At 46.3% G+C, this 19829-nt stretch overlaps 1 protein-coding gene across 2 annotated transcripts in view; it reads right to left on the bottom strand.

Moving 5' to 3' along the window:
- LOC120017466 (DNA-directed RNA polymerase III subunit RPC1) overlaps positions 1 to 19556 on the bottom strand; it is an 83370-nt gene extending 63814 nt beyond the window's left edge. For both annotated transcript variants that reach the window (XM_038960222.1, XM_038960223.1), the window contains exons 1-13: positions 19329 to 19556; positions 18632 to 18767; positions 18106 to 18243; positions 15421 to 15592; positions 15091 to 15245; positions 13743 to 13982; positions 13248 to 13410; positions 12793 to 12929; positions 12019 to 12122; positions 10842 to 10983; positions 8299 to 8439; positions 5460 to 5529; positions 54 to 181 (exon numbers count right to left, since the gene is read on the bottom strand). In XM_038960222.1, coding sequence (XP_038816150.1) covers positions 54 to 181; positions 5460 to 5529; positions 8299 to 8439; positions 10842 to 10983; positions 12019 to 12122; positions 12793 to 12929; positions 13248 to 13410; positions 13743 to 13982; positions 15091 to 15245; positions 15421 to 15592; positions 18106 to 18243; positions 18632 to 18767; positions 19329 to 19372 — 1770 coding nt within the window. In that variant the 5' untranslated portion in view covers positions 19373 to 19556. The remainder of the gene's footprint in view (positions 1 to 53; positions 182 to 5459; positions 5530 to 8298; positions 8440 to 10841; positions 10984 to 12018; positions 12123 to 12792; positions 12930 to 13247; positions 13411 to 13742; positions 13983 to 15090; positions 15246 to 15420; positions 15593 to 18105; positions 18244 to 18631; positions 18768 to 19328) is intronic.
- Positions 19557 to 19829: the final 273 nt, after the last annotated feature.

Genomic DNA, 19829 nt, shown 5'->3' with positions numbered 1-19829 from the left:
ACAACAGCTGTCGGCCCAGTCCCATCATTCAGTTGAACCAAGGAGAGCCGTACCTTGAGTATGGCAGGGTGTGGGAGAGCTATCTTGATCTTCTCATCCACCCCCACCAGGATAGAGGCCACTATCTGGCAGGCTTTAGACCTATCGAAGAAAGTGTCCTTCAGGGTCAACAGGTAGGCTCCTGTGAAGAAAGGCGAGAGAGGAGAAGAGTAGGGTGTTGAAATGTGGAGTGTGAAACATACAGCTATTGTCTTCCTAAGAAATATTAGGCCACACTTTCTCCAAATATGATAAATACAAAGATGGCATTTTGACATTGATGTGTCCGGATTCAGGATCGTAGGCATTCGACTCTGTTTCCTACTTCACAGCACAGACGGAAAACTAAAAAACTAAATATATTACATTTTTTTCATTGCAGAAAAGCCTTCTTGAACATGTGAACTTTCATATGACTTAATTACAAACTTGTCTGGAATCCGTAAATATGAATAAAAATGTGAAATTAAGAGCCTAGTTTAGCCAAGGAGTAAAGCACTGAGCTCTATAGGGAGAAAGACAGGCTCCATGATTGGCTGATAATGGAGGGGGGGGATCATCGAGAGCAGGGGAGCCTCAAATAGTGAATATTTTTAGATTAAACTATACTAAATATATTCACGTCACCAAATAATTGATTAAAATACACTGTTTTGCGATGAAGGTCTACAGTAACCTCAACAGCACTCTGTAGGGTAGCACCATGGTGTAGCCGGAGGACAGCTAGTTTCTGTCCTCCTCTGGGTACATTGACTTCAATAGAACACCCTAGGAGTCTCATGGTTCTCACCCCCTTCCATAGACTTACACAGTAATCATGACAACTTCCGGAGGATGTCCTTTAACCTATTAGAAATTATTCAGTATGAACTGAAAATGTTGTTCACCCAATCAAAGGATCAGAGAATGAATCTAGTACTGAAAGGATAAGCTACAGCTAGCTAGCACTGCAGTGTATAAAATGTGGTAGTTGACTCAAAGAGAGAGAAAGAAACGTTGAACAGTTTTGAACAAATGTATTTATTTCATGAAGGAGAAGCAACAGAGAGAGAGAGAGAGAGCAAGACAGCTATATTTAGTTCTCTCTTTTTCACTTTCAATTAGCTAGCGAATGCAGCTAGCTAGTTTAGCCTACTCAAACACCCGCTCAAACAGATAGGGATGCTATGTTAGCTAGCTGGCTATGACAGTTCAACACTGGAACTCTTTCAAGTCAAGGTGAGCTTTTGCTTTATTAAATTTATTGCCACCGGGGCCCGCCGGTGTAACTGCTAAACTGTACTGCATGATTTTAGCGGGATTACTAACGCGTTAGTTCTAGTAGCAATGTTGACTATGACGTTACTAACATCGTTAGCTAATATGTTGACAACGATGTAGGCTGCGTGTAGCGGTTAGCGGCTACAATATGAAGGTTTGGCTTGGAAAGTTTTTTTTCGCCTGGTCACAGACAGCTGATGTGTTGTGCACTGAATCCACAAGCGAAGGGAAAAGATGAGGATAAGAGCGCATAGATGCAAGAAGGAATTATACAACGAGCAAAATGTTCATGCTGTTTGTATGTGGCGGCTATGAAAGTGAACTGTGTTTGCGTGTGATCAGGGGTGTATTCATTCCATTGATTCTGTTGAAAACCAATTCTTAAAACGGAAGAAAGCTGAACGAAAATGATAAACATAATAGAATAACATGGATTTCTAAATGTATTTTGTGACGCTTGCTAACGCGACGTGTCCGGTCTGGTCAGAATGTAATGATTACACCCTAGGTCAGCTAGATGCAGGCAAGAGTGTGCAAGGCGTTATTGAATGTGCCAATGTCGGTCACTTTGATTACTCAAATTTCTCTCAACCTGTTGTAAACTTTCATTCATAGGCTAGTTTGTAGCAACCTCATGAAGGGTACAGGGAAAATGTGAGTATCATGTAGTAGCCTAAACCTATTGCTGTTACATTGAACTGGGTGAATGGAATATGAATGACAGTAACCTAAACCTATCACTGTTACATTGAACTGGGTGAATGGAATATGAATGACAGTAACCTAAATCTATCACTGTTACATTGAACTGGGTGAATGGAATATGAATGACAGTAACCTAAACCTATCACTGTTACATTGAGCTGGGTGAATGGAATATGAATGACAGTAACCTAAACCTATCACTGTTACATTGAACTGGGTGAATGGAATATGAATGACAGTAACCTAAACCTATCACTGTTACATTGAACTGGGTGAATATGAATGACAGTAACCTAAACCTATCACTGTTACATTGAACTGGGTGAATATGAATGACAGTAACCTAAACCTATCACTGTTACATTGAACTGGGTGAATATGAATGACAGTCATCCAATATGCTGTAATAGAAATAAGGCCGTGCTCATTAAAAATAATTACAGTAACCTAAACGGCAAAGAAGCATAACTTTCCCATGTTTCATAACAGACCAAAGCTCTGGGACTGTACTTTCATAACATGTATATTTTTTAATATTTGACATAAGCTCATCTTCCTGAATTCAGTTTCAAAATGTCAAACCCTAGTGGATAATAAAGTCAGTATGAAGAAGCCCCATCAAGGTGTTGACTATCCAGATTGGGACCTCTTGTTAAAACACAAGCAAAGCAGCTGTATAACGAAGATGACATCGTTATGATGAGACGAGCTGTGACACATCTATCAAATGTAGTGAACAGATGACATCGTTATGATGAGACGAGCTGTGACATCTATCTAATGTAGTGAACAGATGACATCGTTATGATGAGACGAGCTGTGACACATCTATCAAATGTAGTGAACAGATGACATCGTTATGATGAGACGAGCTGTGACACATCTATCTAATGTAGTGAACAGATGACATCGTTATGATGAGACGAGCTGTGACACATCTATCTAATGTAGTGAACAGATGACATCGTTACGATGAGACGAGCTGTGACACATCTATCTAATGTAGTGAACAGATGACATCGTTACGATGAGACGAGCTGTGACACATCTATCTAATGTAGTGAACAGATGGGAGTTATGATGAGACGAGCTGTGACACATCTATCTAATGTAGTGAACAGATGGGAGTTATGATGAGACGAGCTGTGACACATCTATCTAATGTAGTGAACAGATGACATCGTTATGATGAGACGAGCTGTGACACATCTATCTAATGTAGTGAACAGATGACATCGTTATGATGAGACGAGCTGTGACACATCTATCTAATGTAGTGAACAGATGACATCGTTATGATGAGACGAGCTGTGACACATCTATCTAATGTAGTGAACAGATGACATCGTTACGATGAGACGAGCTGTGACACATCTATCTAATGTAGTGAACAGATGACATCGTTACGATGAGACGAGCTGTGACATCTATCTAATGTAGTGAACAGATGACATCGTTATGATGAGACGAGCTGTGACACATCTATCTAATGTAGTGAACAGATGACATCGTTATGATGAGACGAGCTGTGACACATCTATCTAATGTAGTGAACAGATGACATCGTTATGATGAGACGAGCTGTGACACATCTATCTAATGTAGTGAACAGATGACATCGTTATGATGAGACGAGCTGTGACACATCTATCTAATGTAGTGAACAGATGACATCGTTATGATGAGACGAGCTGTGACACATCTATCTAATGTAGTGAACAGATGACATCGTTATGATGAGACGAGCTGTGACACATCTATCTAATGTAGTGAACAGATGACATCGTTATGATGAGACGAGCTGTGACACATCTATCTAATGTAGTGAACAGATGACATCGTTATGATGAGACGAGCTGTGACATCTATCTAATGTAGTGAACAGATGACATCGTTATGATGAGACGAGCTGTGACACATCTATCTAATGCAGTGAACAGATGGGAGTTATGATGAGACGAGCTGTGACACATCTATCTAATGTAGTGAACAGATGACATCGTTATGATGAGACGAGCTGTGACACATCTATCTAATGTAGTGAACAGATGACATCGTTATGATGAGACGAGCTGTGACACATCTATCAAATGTAGTGAACAGATGACATCGTTATGATGAGACGAGCTGTGACATCTATCTAATGTAGTGAACAGATGACATCGTTATGATGAGACGAGCTGTGACACATCTATCTAATGTAGTGAACAGATGGGAGTTATGATGAGACGAGCTGTGACACATCTATCTAATGTAGTGAACAGATGACATCGTTATGATGAGACGAGCTGTGACACATCTATCTAATGTAGTGAACAGATGACATCGTTATGATGAGACGAGCTGTGACATCTATCTAATGTAGTGAACAGATGACATCGTTATGATGAGACGAGCTGTGACATCTATCTAATGTAGTGAACAGATGACATCGTTATGATGAGACGAGCTGTGACACATCTATCTAATGTAGTGAACAGATGACATCGTTATGATGAGACGAGCTGTGACACATCTATCTAATGTAGTGAACAGATGACATCGTTATGATGAGACGAGCTGTGACACATCTATCAAATGTAGTGAACAGATGGGAGTTATGATGAGACGAGCTGTGACACATCTATCTAATGTAGTGAACAGATGACATCGTTATGATGAGACGAGCTGTGACACATCTATCAAATGTAGTGAACAGATGGGAGTTATGATGAGACGAGCTGTGACACATCTATCTAATGTAGCGAACAGATGACATCGTTATGATGAGACGAGCTGTGACACATCTATCTAATGTAGTGAACAGATGACATCGTTATGATGAGACGAGCTGTGACACATCTATCTAATGTAGCGAACAGATGACATCGTTATGATGAGACGAGCTGTGACACATCTATCTAATGTAGTGAACAGATGACATCGTTATGATGAGACGAGCTGTGACACATCTATCTAATGTAGTGAACAGATGACATCGTTATGATGAGACGAGCTGTGACACATCTATCTAATGTAGTGAACAGATGACATCGTTATGATGAGACGAGCTGTGACACATCTATCTAATGTAGTGAACAGATGACATCGTTACGATGAGACGAGCTGTGACACATCTATCTAATGTAGTGAACAGATGACATCGTTATGATGAGACGAGCTGTGACACATCTATCTAATGTAGTGAACAGATGACATCGTTATGATGAGACGAGCTGTGACACATCTATCTAATGTAGCGAACAGATGGGAGAGCGTCAGGGAGACATCTTCCATCAGGTTGATCACATGATCACCATGTCAAAACCTTTCTCCACCTAACAACGAGCAGTTTGAGACACTCACTAATACAGACGTCAAAGGCCTCAATCATCTGACAAAATAGCCATTTGATTGGCTGTCAGGCCCTGCTGCGACAAACAATGATTGGCTATTGCTGTAACACAATGGCTGACCTGTCAGAAAGTCTTGAATAGCAGCAATCAGAGGCTCTCCGTTTCTGGGAGTCACCAGGTTGGCTTTGGTCTGGAGGGAAAGAGACAAAGAGAAATGAGAAAAGTATCGGTCAGTGGGAAAGTAGAACCTCGGCTGTACAGGTTTTAGTTTAAACCTGGGCTTTCAAAGACTGAGTGACAGAGAGGAGAAGTGTAAGGGTGGACTCTGGGGGCGCTGCAGGGGTGGACTCTGGGGCGTTGTAGGTGTAGGTGGGGCTGCACAGCGTGTAGGGGGGGCTGCACAGCGTGTAGGGGGGGGGCTGCACAGCGTGTAGGGGGGGGGCTGCACAGCGTGTAGGGGGGGGGCTGCACAGCGTGTAGGGGGGGGGCTGCACAGCGTGTAGGGGGGGGGCTGCACAGCGTGTAGGGGGGGGGCTGCACAGCGTGTAGGGGGGGCTGCACAGCGTGTAGGGGGGGCTGCACAGCGTGTAGGGGGGGGCTGCACAGCGTGTAGGGGGGGGGCTGCACAGCGTGTAGGGGGGGGGCTGCACAGCGTGTAGGGGGGGCTGCACAGCGTGTAGGGGGGGGCTGCACAGCGTGTAGGGGGGGGCTGTACAGCGTGTAGGGGGGGCTGCACAGCGTGTGGGGGGGGCTGCACAGCGTGTAGGGGGGGGCTGCACAGCGTGTAGGGGGGGGGGCTGCACAGCGTGTAGGGGGGGGGGCTGCACAGCGTGTAGGGGGGGGCTGCACAGCGTGTAGGGGGGGGGGGCTGCACAGCGTGTAGGGGGGGCTGCACAGCGTGTAGGGGGGGCTGCACAGCGTGTAGGGGGGGGCTGCACAGCGTGTAGGGGGGCTGCACAGCGTGTAGGGGGGGGCTGCACAGCGTGTAGGGGGGGCTGCACAGCGTGTAGGGGGGGCTGCACAGCGTGTAGGGGGGGGCTGCACAGCGTGTAGGGGGGGGGCTGCACAGCGTGTAGGGGGGGGCTGCACAGCGTGTAGGGGGGGCTGCACAGCGTGTAGGGGGGGCTGTACAGCGTGTAGGGGGGGCTGTACAGCGTGTAGGGGGGGGGCTGCACAGCGTGTAGGGGGGGCTGCACAGCGTGTAGGGGGGGCTGCACAGCGTGTAGGGGGGGCTGCACAGCGTGTAGGGGGGGCTGCACAGCGTGTAGGGGGGGCTGCACAGCGTGTAGGGGGGGGCTGCACAGCGTGTAGGGGGGGCTGCACAGCGTGTAGGGGGGGGCTGTACAGCGTGTAGGGGGGGGCTGTACAGCGTGTAGGGGGGGCTGCACAGCGTGTAGGGGTGTGAGGTGTGTGGGAGTGTGAGGTATGTAGGGGTGTGAGGTGTGTGGGGGTGTGAGGTAGGTAGGGGTGTGTGGGGGTGTGAGGTATGTGGGGTGTGAGGTGTGTGGGGGTGTGAGGGGGTGTGAGGTGTGAGGGGGTGTGAGGTGTGTAGGGGTGTGAGGTGTGTGGGGGTGTCAGGTGTGTGGGGGTGTCAGGTGTGTGGGGGTGTCAGGTGTGTGGGGGTGTCAGGTGTGTGGGGGTGTGAGGGTTTGGGGGTGTGAGGTGTGTAGGGGTGTGAGGTGTGTAGGGGTGTGAGGTGTGTAGGGGTGTGAGGTGTGTAGGGGTGTGAGGTGTGTAGGGGTGTGAGGTGTGTAGGGGTGTGAGGTGTGTAGGGGTGTGAGGTGTGTAGGGGTGTGAGGTGTGTAGGGGTGTGAGGTGTGTAGGGGTGTGAGGTGTGTAGGGGTGTGAGGTGTGTAGGGGTGTGTAGGGGTGTGAGGTGTGTGGGGGTGTGAGGTGTGAGGTGTGAGGTGTGTGGGGGTGTGAGGGTGTAGGGGTGTGAGGTGTGTGGGGGTGTGAGGTGTGTAGGGCTGTGTAGGGGTGTGAGGTGTGTAGGGGTGTGGGGTGTGTAGGGGTGTGAGGTGTGTAGGGGTGTGAGGTGTGTAGGGGTGTGAGGTGTGTAGGGGTGTGAGGTGTGTAGGGGTGTGAGGTGTGAGGTGTGTAGGGGTGTGAGGGTGTAGGGGTGTGAGGTGTGTGGGGGTGTGAGGTGTGTGGGGGTGTGAGGTGTGAGGTGTGTGAGGTGTGTGAGGGGGTGTGAGGTGTGAGGGGGTGTGAGGTGTGAGGTGTGTAGGGGTGTGAGGTGTGTGGGGGTGTCAGGTGTGTGGGGGTGTCAGGTGTGTGGTGGTGTCAGGTGTGTGGGGGTGTCAGGTGTGTGGGGGTGTCAGGTGTGTGGGGGTGTCAGGTGTGTGGGGGTGTCAGGTGTGTAGGGGTGTGAGGTGTGTAGGGGTGTGAGGTGTGTAGGGGTGTGAGGTGTGTAGGAGTGTGAGGTGTGTAGGGGTGTGAGGGTGTAGGGGTGTGAGGGTGTAGGGGTGTGAGGTGTGTAGGGGTGTGTAGGGGTGTGAGGTGTGTGGGGGTGTGAGGTGTGAGGTGTGTAGGGGTGTGAGGTGTGTGGGGGTGTGAGGTGTGTGGGGGTGTGAGGTGTGTGGGGGTGTGAGGGTGTAGGGGTGTGAGGGTGTAGGGGTGTGAGGTGTGTAGGGGTGTGTAGGGGTGTGTAGGGGTGTGAGGTGTGTAGGGGTGTGGGGTGTGTAGGGGTGTGAGGGGTGTAGGGGTGTGAGGTGTGTAGGGGTGTGAGGTGTGTAGGGGTGTGAGGTGTGTGGGGGTGTGAGGTGTGTAGGGGTGTGAGGGTGTAGGGGTGTGAGGGTGTAGGGGTGTGAGGTGTGTGGGGGTGTGAGGTGTGTGGGGGTGTGAGGTGTGAGGTGTGTGGGGGTGTGAGGGGTGTGGGGGTGTGTGGGGGTGTGTAGTGTGTGGGGGTGTGAGGTGTGCTGCAGGAGTCTAAAGGTGAAGCAGGGCAGGTGACACTAACCCCCATCAGCACCAGGGCTTCAGCCTTGGCCTCCTCTGTCTGGGGAAGGTGAAGGTTCATCTCGTCCCCGTCAAAGTCAGCGTTGTACGGCGTGCACACACACTCGTTGAACCGGAACGTTCTGTGAGGCTTCACTTTGGCCTTTAGGACAGATAAAGATGAATACAATAATGATTTCATTGAGATCTGCCTGAAATAAACTTATCTTGATACACCCAAAACAGTAACAGCTACACGACAAGGCAGCTATAAAACAGTAACAGCTACACGACAAGGCAGCTCTAAAACAGTAACAGCGACACGACAAGGCAGCTCTAAAACAGTAACAGCTACATGACAAGGCAGCTCTAAAACAGTAACAGCTACACGACAAGGCAGCTCTAAAACAGTAACAGCTACACGACAAGGCAGCTCTAAAACAGTAACAACGACACGACAAGGCAGCTCTAAAACAGCAACAACGACACGACAAGGCAGCTCTAAAACAGTAACAACGACACGACAAGGCAGCTATAAAACAGTAACAACGACACGACAAGGCAGCTCTAAAACAGCAACAACGACACGACAAGGCAGCTCTAAAACAGCAACAACAAGGCAGCTATAAAACAGTAACAACTACACGACAAGGCAGCTCTAAAACAGTAACAGCTACACGACAAGGCAGCTCTAAAACAGTAACAACGACACGACAAGGCAGCTATAAAACAGTAACAACTACACGACAAGGCAGCTCTAAAACAGTAACAGCTACACGACAAGGCAGCTCTAAAACAGCAACAACGACACGACAAGGCAGCTCTAAAACAGCAACAACGACACGACAAGGCAGCTCTAAAACAGTAACAACTACACGACAAGGCAGCTCTAAAACAGTAACAACTACACGACAAGGCAGCTCTAAAACAGTAACAGCTACACGACAAGGCAGCTCTAAAACAGTAACAGCTACACGACAAGGCAGCTCTAAAACAGTAACAGCTACACGACAAGGCAGCTCTAAAACAGTAACAACGACACGACAAGGCAGCTCTAAAACAGTAACAGCTACACGACAAGGCAGCTCTAAAACAGTAACAACTACACGACAAGGCAGCTCTAAAACAGTAACAACGACACGACAAGGCAGCTCTAAAACAGTAACAACGACACGACAGCTCTAAAACAGTAACAACGACACGACAAGGCAGCTCTAAAACAGTAACAGCTACACGACAAGGCAGCTCTAAAACAGTAACAGCTACACGACAAGGCAGCTCTAAAACAGTAACAGCTACACGACAAGGCAGCTCTAAAACAGTAACAGCTACACGACAAGGCAGCTCTAAAACAATAACAGCTACACGACAAGGCAGCTATAAAACAGTAACAACTACACGACAAGGCAGCTCTAAAACAGTAACAACTACACGACAAGGCAGCTCTAAAACAGTAACAGCTACACGACAAGGCAGCTCTAAAACAGCAACAACGACACGACAGCTCTAAAACAGTAACAACTACACGACAAGGCAGCTCTAAAACAATAACAACTACACGACAAGGCAGCTCTAAAACAGTAACAGCTACACGACAAGGCAGCTCTAAAACAGTAACAACTACACGACAAGGCAGCTCTAAAACAGTAACAGCTACACGACAAGGCAGCTCTAAAACAGTAACAGCTACACGACAAGGCAGCTCTAAAACAGTAACAGCTACACGACAAGGCAGCTCTAAAACAGTAACAACGACACGACAGCTCTAAAACAGTAACAACGACACGACAGCTCTAAAACAGTAACAACGACACGACAAGGCAGCTCTAAAACAGTAACAGCTACACGACAAGGCAGCTCTAAAACAGTAACAGCTACACGACAAGGCAGCTCTAAAACAGTAACAGCTACACGACAAGGCAGCTCTAAAACAATAACAGCTACACGACAAGGCAGCTCTAAAACAGTAACAGCTACACGACAAGGCAGCTCTAAAACAGTAACAACTACATGACAAGGCAGCTCTAAAACAGTAACAACGACAGGACAAGGCAGCTCTAAAACAGTAACAACTACACGACAAGGCAGCTATAAAACAGTAACAACTACACGACAAGGCAGCTCTAAAACAGTAACAACTACACGACAAGGCAGCTCTAAAACAGTAACAACTACACGACAAGGCAGCTCTAAAACAATAACAGCTACACGACAAGGCAGCTCTAAAACAGTAACAACGACACGACAAGGCAGCTCTAAAACAGTAACAACTACACGACAAGGCAGCTCTAAAACAGTAACAACGACACGACAAGGCAGCTCTAAAACAGTAACAGCTACACGACAAGGCAGCTCTAAAACAGTAACAACTACACGACAAGGCAGCTATAAACAGACAACCCCCAACATACATCCCACAAAATCCCCAACTTCTAACAGGGAGGTTCTCTTTCTGCCTACACGTTGCCATGGAGTCAGCATGGTGAATAACACGACAGTTTCCAGACTGAGAGCCGACGTGAAGGACGGGTGTACGATGCAGAGAGAGAGAGAGAGAACACTCACAATATGAGCCATGATGCTGAGTTTGTGTAGAGAGGGCTGTCGGTTGAAGAGGACGATGTCTCCATCGATCATGTGTCTCTCCACCACGTCTCCAAACCTCAGCTCCTGGGCCATCTTCTCTCGGTTCCCGTACTTCAGAAACCTGAAGAGACACACACACACACACACACACACACAACACACACACGGAATACTCTTAGAACATACACCTAAACATGTGGTTTCATACAAAGTTTCAGTTTAGCGGTAGGCCTGTAACCACAGTTTCAGTTTAGTGGTAGGCCCGTAACCACAGTTTCAGTTTAGCGGTAGACCTGTAACCACAGTTTCAGTTTAGTGGTAGGCCTGTAACCACAGTTTCAGTTTAGTGGTAGGCCTATAACCACAGTTTCAGTTTAGTGGTAGGCCTATAACCACAGTTTCAGTTTAGTGGTAGGCCTGTAACCACAGTTTGTTTAGTGGTAGGCCCGTAACCACAGTTTCAGTTTAGTGGTAGGCCTATAACCACAGTTTCAGTTTAGTGGTAGGCCTATAACCACAGTTTCAGTTTAGTGGTAGGCCTATAACCACAGTTTCAGTTTAGTGGTAGGCCTATAACCACAGTTTCAGTTTAGTGGTAGGCCTATAACCACAGTTTCAGTTTAGTGGTAGGCCCGTAACCACAGTTTCAGTTTAGTGGTAGGCCTGTAACCACAGTTTCAGTTTAGTGGTAGGCCTATAACCACAGTTTCAGTTTAGTGGTAGGCCTATAACCAAAAGGATGGCAGACCCAACCAACAACCAAATGATTGTGATAATGTGGTTGTTTTAGCTAATTTAGTTGACACTGGATAAGAGCATCTATTAAAAAAGGGGATACTTCGGGACAATGAGGCCCTTTTATCTACTTCCCCAGAGTCAGATGAACTGGTGTCCCAGTAAACAGAGACATTAAACTGGTACCAACGAGTTCATCTGACTGAGGAAGTAGCTAAAGGGCCTCAAGACAAAAAAAGTATCCCTTTAAAACAACTAAAATGTATAAAAACAAAGATACTCTATATATGCTTCTAATAACTGAATGGGTAAACCTCACCAACGTTTTGGCACGTAGTGCCTTCTTCAACATTTTAAGGGGTGTGGGTCAGCCCATGCTTTTTAACTGACTAATAAACATGTCCAATAGAACTGTCCTGACCTCTTCATCTGCGTGTGACGTTGCTGGATGAAGTTGGCTCCAGGGTGGTCCTCGGGACCGCTACGCACCAGCTTCCTCAGCATCTCTAAGTTGGCCTTGTTCACCTTGGGGCGCACAACAAGTTAAGAGGTCACAGGTCATACAACAGGGCAGTGAAGACACTGTGCAGGTTACTTCTCAATGTTCTTCATCATGAACTAGTCACAAGCTGCTGCTACTAGAACTGGGATCATTAAGTCTTTTGACCTGAGAACTACAACAGAAACAGGAGTTACATGGAATGGATGTCCCGTTCTGATATAAATCACAGTGGGAAGTTAGTTGAATCAAGAGGCATTCAGCCATGGCATTGTAAACAATGTTTTGGCTAGCTAGCTAACGTTAGCATAACCAGTTCGCTACTTCGGTACAAATGAATGTTTTTTTGCTGTCACCTGAAGAAATGCCTGGGAATGTGTTTATGGTAGAAGTATCTGTACGGTTTCCTTCAAAGCTGTTTCTCAAAGCTGTGCGCATTGCACACCACAATAGAGACAGACAGCGCTACTGAGACCGAGTGCACACTGACAGTACACAGCATAGAGCGTGTTGCGCTTATAAGGGTCCTTGCTAAAACACGTGCGCTTAAAAAGGGTCCGCGCGGGGTAAAGAAATGGAGAAGCGATTAAAAGCGCCAAAGAAATTAACAGCATTAAAAAGTGTTATCGCGGACAGCCCTAATTCTTATAAAGCCTTTATAAGTTGTAGTTAAAGTGTGACCAATAAGAATCTTACCTTCTCTGGGTAGGTCAGGATTTTGGCCACGTGCACAGGGACGGCCACCTCATCAATCCGCAGGTTGGGGTCCGGAGAGATGACAGTTCTCCCAGAGAAATCCACTCTCTTCCCCGAGAGGTTTCCACGGAATCGCCCTGAGAGAGACACCACGGACCATCAATTACTGAGTGTCTCCAAATACTTATCAATCCAAAGGCAGCAGCAGAGAATAACATTCCACTCTATAATTTGTGATTAAATGGCTCTACAATCAACTAGGATACTTTCTGTTTCTGAGTCAGCTGTGTAAATAAACTAAATTGTTTATGACAAAACACATGACATTGACATGAATTCAGTGTCAACTATTAATAAATACGATGGTGAGAATGACCACAGAACTAGAAATCAGAATAGACAACAGGTAACTATTAAATGATTAGAATAAAAATCACTATTTATATGAGCGAGACCTTGTTTGCCCTTGAGTCTCTGAACGAAGCCTCTGGTCCACTTCTTAGGGGCCATGTTGAGGGGGATGCCAGAGAGCTCACTGTTGATGTAGAGAGCACATTGCAGCTGGAGGAAGTCCCAGTCCTCCATGATCATCTGGGTCTTGGCCCCTGACATACGGTGCTGTGGGACGGCATGGGAGGCGGGCAGAACAACTCAACATTCATTAGACAACAACAACAATAACAACAACTGGAAATTGTAACTTTTTTTCTTGTCTTGTGTAATTGCTTTCATAAAAAGGCCCAGAGGTTTTCCTCAGCTGACCAACTAGTTAGTAACAGCCTACTGGGGCCCAGAGGTTTTCCTGGTCAGTTCGTGGAAAAACTCCCAGGCCGATTAATAAAACAATTAACCACAAATTCATTGAAACTTCCTGCTACTGTCCCAATCCCATGATGCCCACCTTCTCTATGACATCATACATGACTAAAATGTAAATGTAATGTACCCACCTTCTTGATGACGTCATTGAGGAAGATGATCTCTGTGAGCTTCATGGTGAGGTCATCCTCATTAGTACCTGACTTGAGGTCTGAGATGACAGAGGGGCGGATGCAGAGTGGGGGTACCAGCAGACGGGTGAGGATGAGGTCTGCAGGCTTACCTGCCTCAGGGTTCATCAGGAGCAGAGGAATGTCCTCCGCTGGAATCCTCCTGAACAGGTTCAACACCACCAGAGGACTCAGGTTCTCCTGGAAACCACAGGACATGAAGGTCAGTCAGCATTTAAAACCTTAAGGGCCAGTTTCCCAGATTCAGACAGACACATTTTGAACAGGTTCAGCACCACTAGAGGACTCAGGTTCTCCGTCGGGGTGAAAGACATGATCGGTCAGCATTTAAATCCTGCGTGACCCAGTTGGTAAGAAAAGTGTTGCTCTAGTAATACCAGGGTTGTGGGTTCAATTCCGACAAGTATCCCATATACTAACCCTGTATGAACTCTTATCCCATATACTAACCCTGTATGAACTCTTATCCCATATACTAACCCTGTATGAACTCTTATCCCATATACTAACCCTGTATGAACGCTTATCCCATATACTAACCCTGTAAGTCACCGCTGAGTGAAAAACATACAAAACAAACCATTAACCTCATATGACCTCTACAGAGTAGACAGGTAAACTGTTAAAAGTTGCCATAGTTGCCTTCAACGTGACTCACCTGAGCCCTGTTAAGCAAGCCCTAGTTGCCTTCAACGTGACTCACCTGAGCCCTGTTAAGCAAGCCCTAGTTGCCTTCAATGTGACTCACCTGAGCCCTGTTAAGCAAGCCCTAGTTGCCTTCAATGTGACTCACCTGAGCCCTGTTAAGCAAGCCCTAGTTGCCTTCAATGTGACTCACCTGAGCCCTGTTAAGCAAGCCCTAGTTGCCTTCAACGTGACTCACCTGAGCCCTGTTAAGCAAGCCCTAGTTGCCTTCAACGTGACTCACCTGAGCCCTGTTAAGCAAGCCCTAGTTGCCTTCAATGTGACTCACCTGAGCCCTGTTAAGCAAGCCCTAGTTGCCTTCAACGTGACACACCTGAGCCCTGTTAAGCAAGCCCTAGTTGCCTTCAACGTGACTCACCTGAGCCCTGTTAAGCAAGCCCTAGTTGCCTTCAACGTGACTCACCTGAGCCCTGTTAAGCAAGCCCTAGTTGCCTTCAACGTGACTCACCTGAGCCCTGTTAAGCAAGCCCTAGTTGCCTTCAACGTGACTCACCTGAGCCCTGTTAAGCAAGCCCTAGTTGCCTTCAATGTGACTCACCTGAGCCCTGTTAAGCAAGCCCTAGTTGCGTTCAACGTGACTCACCTGAGCCCTGTTAAGCAAGCCCTCCACTTCTTTGTTGTGTTCTATTGCGATATCGAATGAGTTGAGAAAGTCTGATACTACAGTGTCCACCACTTTCTTGGTTGTCTTGTATTTCTCGTGGAGGATCTTTAGCAAGCCACACTTCTTCACTGGTCCTGTTAAATGGCAAAAACAAAGACATTATCAGTCACACCAACCACCACTTGGGCTATGCTTTCAACTCAACTAAATTCAACTCAATTCAAATAGAACTTAATAATATGTATTTTGGCCCAAATGTCAAAATGGAACCGTAAACAGTCAAAGAGTAAGCAATTGGTGATACCCTACCATTTAACGTGGAGCAATTGAGACACATTGTCCTTTTGCGGCATTTGTCGGATATCTTCTTCTTCATTCCTCGTTTCTGGAGGTATGCTAGGCCTGGCCTCTTCAACACATCCATAAACTGTAGTTTCTCCTCTTTGGTCAACATGATGTGAGAACACGTCTTACAGATCATCTGGAGGGATACAACAATCACATGATGTCATAATGGAACAATTTGAACAACAATAACATGATGTCATAATGGAACAATTTGAACAACGATAACATGATGTCATAATGGGCCAATTTGAACAACAATAACATGATGTCATAATGGGCCAATTTGAACAACAATAACATAGTGATAATGGAACAACAATCACATTGGGTGTTTCTCAATATGCCTACTACCGTGCTCCACACTCTCATGCACCTAGGACGTTCTCTTGAGAACGTTCTTGTGAGGACTAGAGTGTGGAGAACACATAAAACATTCCATTTGAGCAGCACTCCCCCTACTGTATTACCTCACGCTGAGCAGCACTCCCCCTACTGTATTACCTCACGCTGAGCAGCACTCCCCCTACTGTATTACCTCACGCTGAGCAGCACTCCCCCTACTGTATTACCTCACGCTGAGAAGCACTCCCCCTACTGTATTACCTCACGCTGAGCAGCACTCCCCCTACTGTATTACCTCACGCTGAGCAGCACTCCCCCTACTGTATTACCTCACGCTGAGCAGCACTCCCCCTACTGTATTACCTCACGCTGAGAAGCACTCCCCCTACTGTATTACCTCACGCTGAGCAGCACTCCCTCTACTGTATTACCTCACGCTGAGCAGCACTCCCTCTACTGTATTACCTCACGCTGAGCAGCACTCCCCCTACTGTATTACCTCACGCTGAGCAGCACTCCCTCTACTGTATTACCTCACGCTGCACCTCCCCATTCACTGAACCTTCTTCCAGCCAGGACAATGACAACAATAGAGACCAAACAAGATATATACAAAGCAAACATTTTACTTCATAACTACCAGCTAGATATATGTGAATCGTTGTAATCTAGCTAGCCAGCTAGTTAGTTAGTTAAACAGGCAAAACTGACATAAAACCAATGTTATCCAAGGTAGATGTCAATTCTTTGTGGCTATCTGGCTAGCTAACAGTAGTAGCTAGCCAGTTAGCTCTATTGAGTTACTACTGGCTTGCTAGTATAGTGCGTATGTTATCATGTGTTTTTATGCATGTGTCTGTGCCTATGTTTGTGTTGCATTTTGATTACGGTAACACCCATTATGTTCTAACGGGCCAGCTTGAACAACAATCACATGATGTTCTAACGGGCCAGCTTGAACAACAATCACATGATGTTCTAACGGGCCAGCTTGAACAACAATCACACGATGTTCTAACGGGCCAGCTTGAACAACAATCACATGATGTTCTAATGGGCCAGCTTGAACAACAATCACATGATGTTCTAATGGGCCAGCTTGAACAACAATCACACGATGTTCTAACGGGCCAGCTTGAACAACAATCACACGATGTTCTAACGGGCCAGCTTGAACAACCACCACACGATGTTCTAACGGGCCAGCTTGAACAACCACCACATGATGTTCTAATGGGCCAGCTTGAACAACCACCACATGATGTTCTAACGGGCCAGCTTGAACAACCACCACACGATGTTCTAACGGGCCAGCTTGAACAACCACCACATGATGTTCTAACGGGCCAGCTTGAACAACCACCACATGATGTTCTAATGGGCCAGCTTGAACAACCACCACATGATGTTCTAACGGGCCAGCTTGAACAACCACCACATGATGTTCTAATGGGCCAGCTTGAACAACCACCACATGATGTTCTAACGGGCCAGCTTGAACAACCACCACACGATGTTCTAACTGGCCAGCTTGAACAACAATCACACGATGTTCTAATGGGCCAGCTTGAACAACAATCACACGATGTTCTAATGGGCCAGCTTGAACAACAATCACACGATGTTCTAATGGGCCAGCTTGAACAGCAATCACATAGCAAGAGTCAAAGAAGTAACTATGATAATTGAATCAGGATGATCAAGGTTGTGATGTAGGCTACTCAGTGTGCAGTACAGTAATGTCATATTTAGTTTGCCACGTTGAAGAGAGAGAATGAGAAGATGAATATGTACAGATAACTACCATAAATAAAGGAAACAACAAAGTGGGCGTTGGGCGACCACGAGCCGCCAGAACAGCCTCCCCCTTGGCATAGATTCTACAAGTGTCTGGGAGTCTATTAGAGGGATGCGACACCCTTCTTCCAGGAGAAATTCCACCAGTTGGTGTTTTGTTGATGGTGGAGGAAAACGCTGTCTCAGGCGCCGCTCCAGAATCTTCCATAAGTGTTCAATTGGGTTGAGATCTGGTGACTGAGACACACCCTTTAAACCCTCTATGTTCCTTTAAGACCCCTCTTTCAAAGTCACTGACATCTCTTCTTCTAGCCATGGTAGCCAAGATAATGGGCAACTGAGCATTTTTTAATACATGATCCTAAGCACGATGGGATGGTAATTGCTTAATTAACTCAGGAACCACACCTGTGTTGGAAGCACCTGCTCTCTATACATCCTACTTTGTCCTCCTCATTTACTCAAGTGTTTCCTTTATTTTGGCAGTTACTGTTATAGTGAACTTGCCTGTAGGATTCCAATGATGGCTTTGAAATAGCCCACATGAAAACAGGGCATCTCCAGGTCCAGATATCCATAGTGTCCCAGACAGTCTGCCAGGTTCTTCCCACACGTCTCACATGGACGATCCTTCTCACTGGTGCCCTGGAATATAACATGAGTTGGGTCACAACCACCAATAGAGAATGCCAAGAGTTTGCAAAGCTGTCATAAAGGCAAAGGGTGGCTATTTGAAGAATCTCAACTATAACATATATTTTGATTTGTTTAACACTGTTTTGGTTACTACATGATTCCATATGTGTTATTTAAAAGTTGATGTCTTCACTATTATTCTACAATGTAGAAAAGTAAAGAAAAAATAAAGTAGTAGTAAAAATAAAGAAAAACCCTGTAATGAGTAGGTGTTCAAAAACTTTTGACCGGTAGTGTACCATGTGATGGTCCAGTACTCCATAGGGTGGTGTGTGTGTGTGTGTGTGTGTGTGTGTGTGTGTGTGTGTGTGTGTGTGTGTACACGTGTCAGCCCTACCATGCGGTGATCCAGTACTCCGTATGGTAGAGGAGTATGACTGGTGTCCTGGCTGTACAGGTTCTTACTGACCACTTGGATATGAGCCTGCTGTCTCATCTGCTCAGCCGACTTCATCCCAAAACAGATGTGGCTTCTGTTGACATAAATGGAATAGATAGTCAACTCAGCATAGGGGTTAAATTAGACACCGTCTAGTAGGTCAACTAGCAAATAGGTCCTACCCAAGCAAGGACTGCCTATGATAACAAGCTATAGTTTAGGGGTCAATTGAGAGTCATTTGTAAAGCATGGTCAACATTGCCTTGCTGGATGTCTACTTGAGGCTACTTCGTAGTTGATTGGAATGCAGATTCCTCGCTACACGTCATGCTTTACCATGTTCTTAGCAAGAGCGTCAGTGGTCATGGCAAGACGAGTTCGATATCCTGCCACATTAGCCAGGTGGGGATGTGATGTGGTATGATTGTTTGTTTAGCTAGCTAGCTTTCTAAAACGTGTTACCGGCATTGCTGACCCTGTTCAATCAATGATGCAATTGCAAAAAGCTAGCTAGCTATGAAAAGCAAGCTCATGTGACAAATTGCAAGCTGCTTTAGGCAATTATTTACGAACAATACTCATAGCTAGAGGGCTTGAGGAAATATTAATGGCTAATGGCTAACACCAAGCTAGCTAGCTAACTGGACATACTTACATTTTTTTGGCCACATCGGTCTCTCTAAACTGCTCTTTCACCATCGTGACTTCTATTTGCCTCCGCCAACCTCCGGCAGAAATACCGATCTAGGATAAGATCCGGCACATAAACTGTTATTTTCTACACTGTTGTTTACGCTAAACTTGATATACAGTCATCACACTGTCACTTGTCGTTCCCAATTCCCATGTTGTAGCTAGAAATGCTTCCACTGCAATGTGATACAACGTGAACCATGAATTCATATGACAACGACATGCACACATCCGGTTCAAGAGCGCCCCATGCACGAGAGTGAGGTTATTCATCAGCAACTGCCCTCCAGTGGGCTAAATAATGATTACATAAACATTGAGGAAACGGGTGAGGAATTACATTTCCACTAGATGTCACTCGTAGCTACATGGATTAACAGATAGGCTACTAACTACTACATGTTCCGAGCCTAAATCTGTCTGAAAAATTCGTATGGACTTTTTTAACCTCCTCTGGCGCGGG

Source organism: Salvelinus namaycush, chromosome 22 (genome assembly GCF_016432855.1).
Source record: "Salvelinus namaycush isolate Seneca chromosome 22, SaNama_1.0, whole genome shotgun sequence".
NCBI classification, from domain to species: Eukaryota; Metazoa; Chordata; class Actinopteri; order Salmoniformes; family Salmonidae; genus Salvelinus; species Salvelinus namaycush.
Note: the sequence above shows the minus strand (reverse complement) of the source record. Positions and strands in the feature narration are given on the sequence as shown.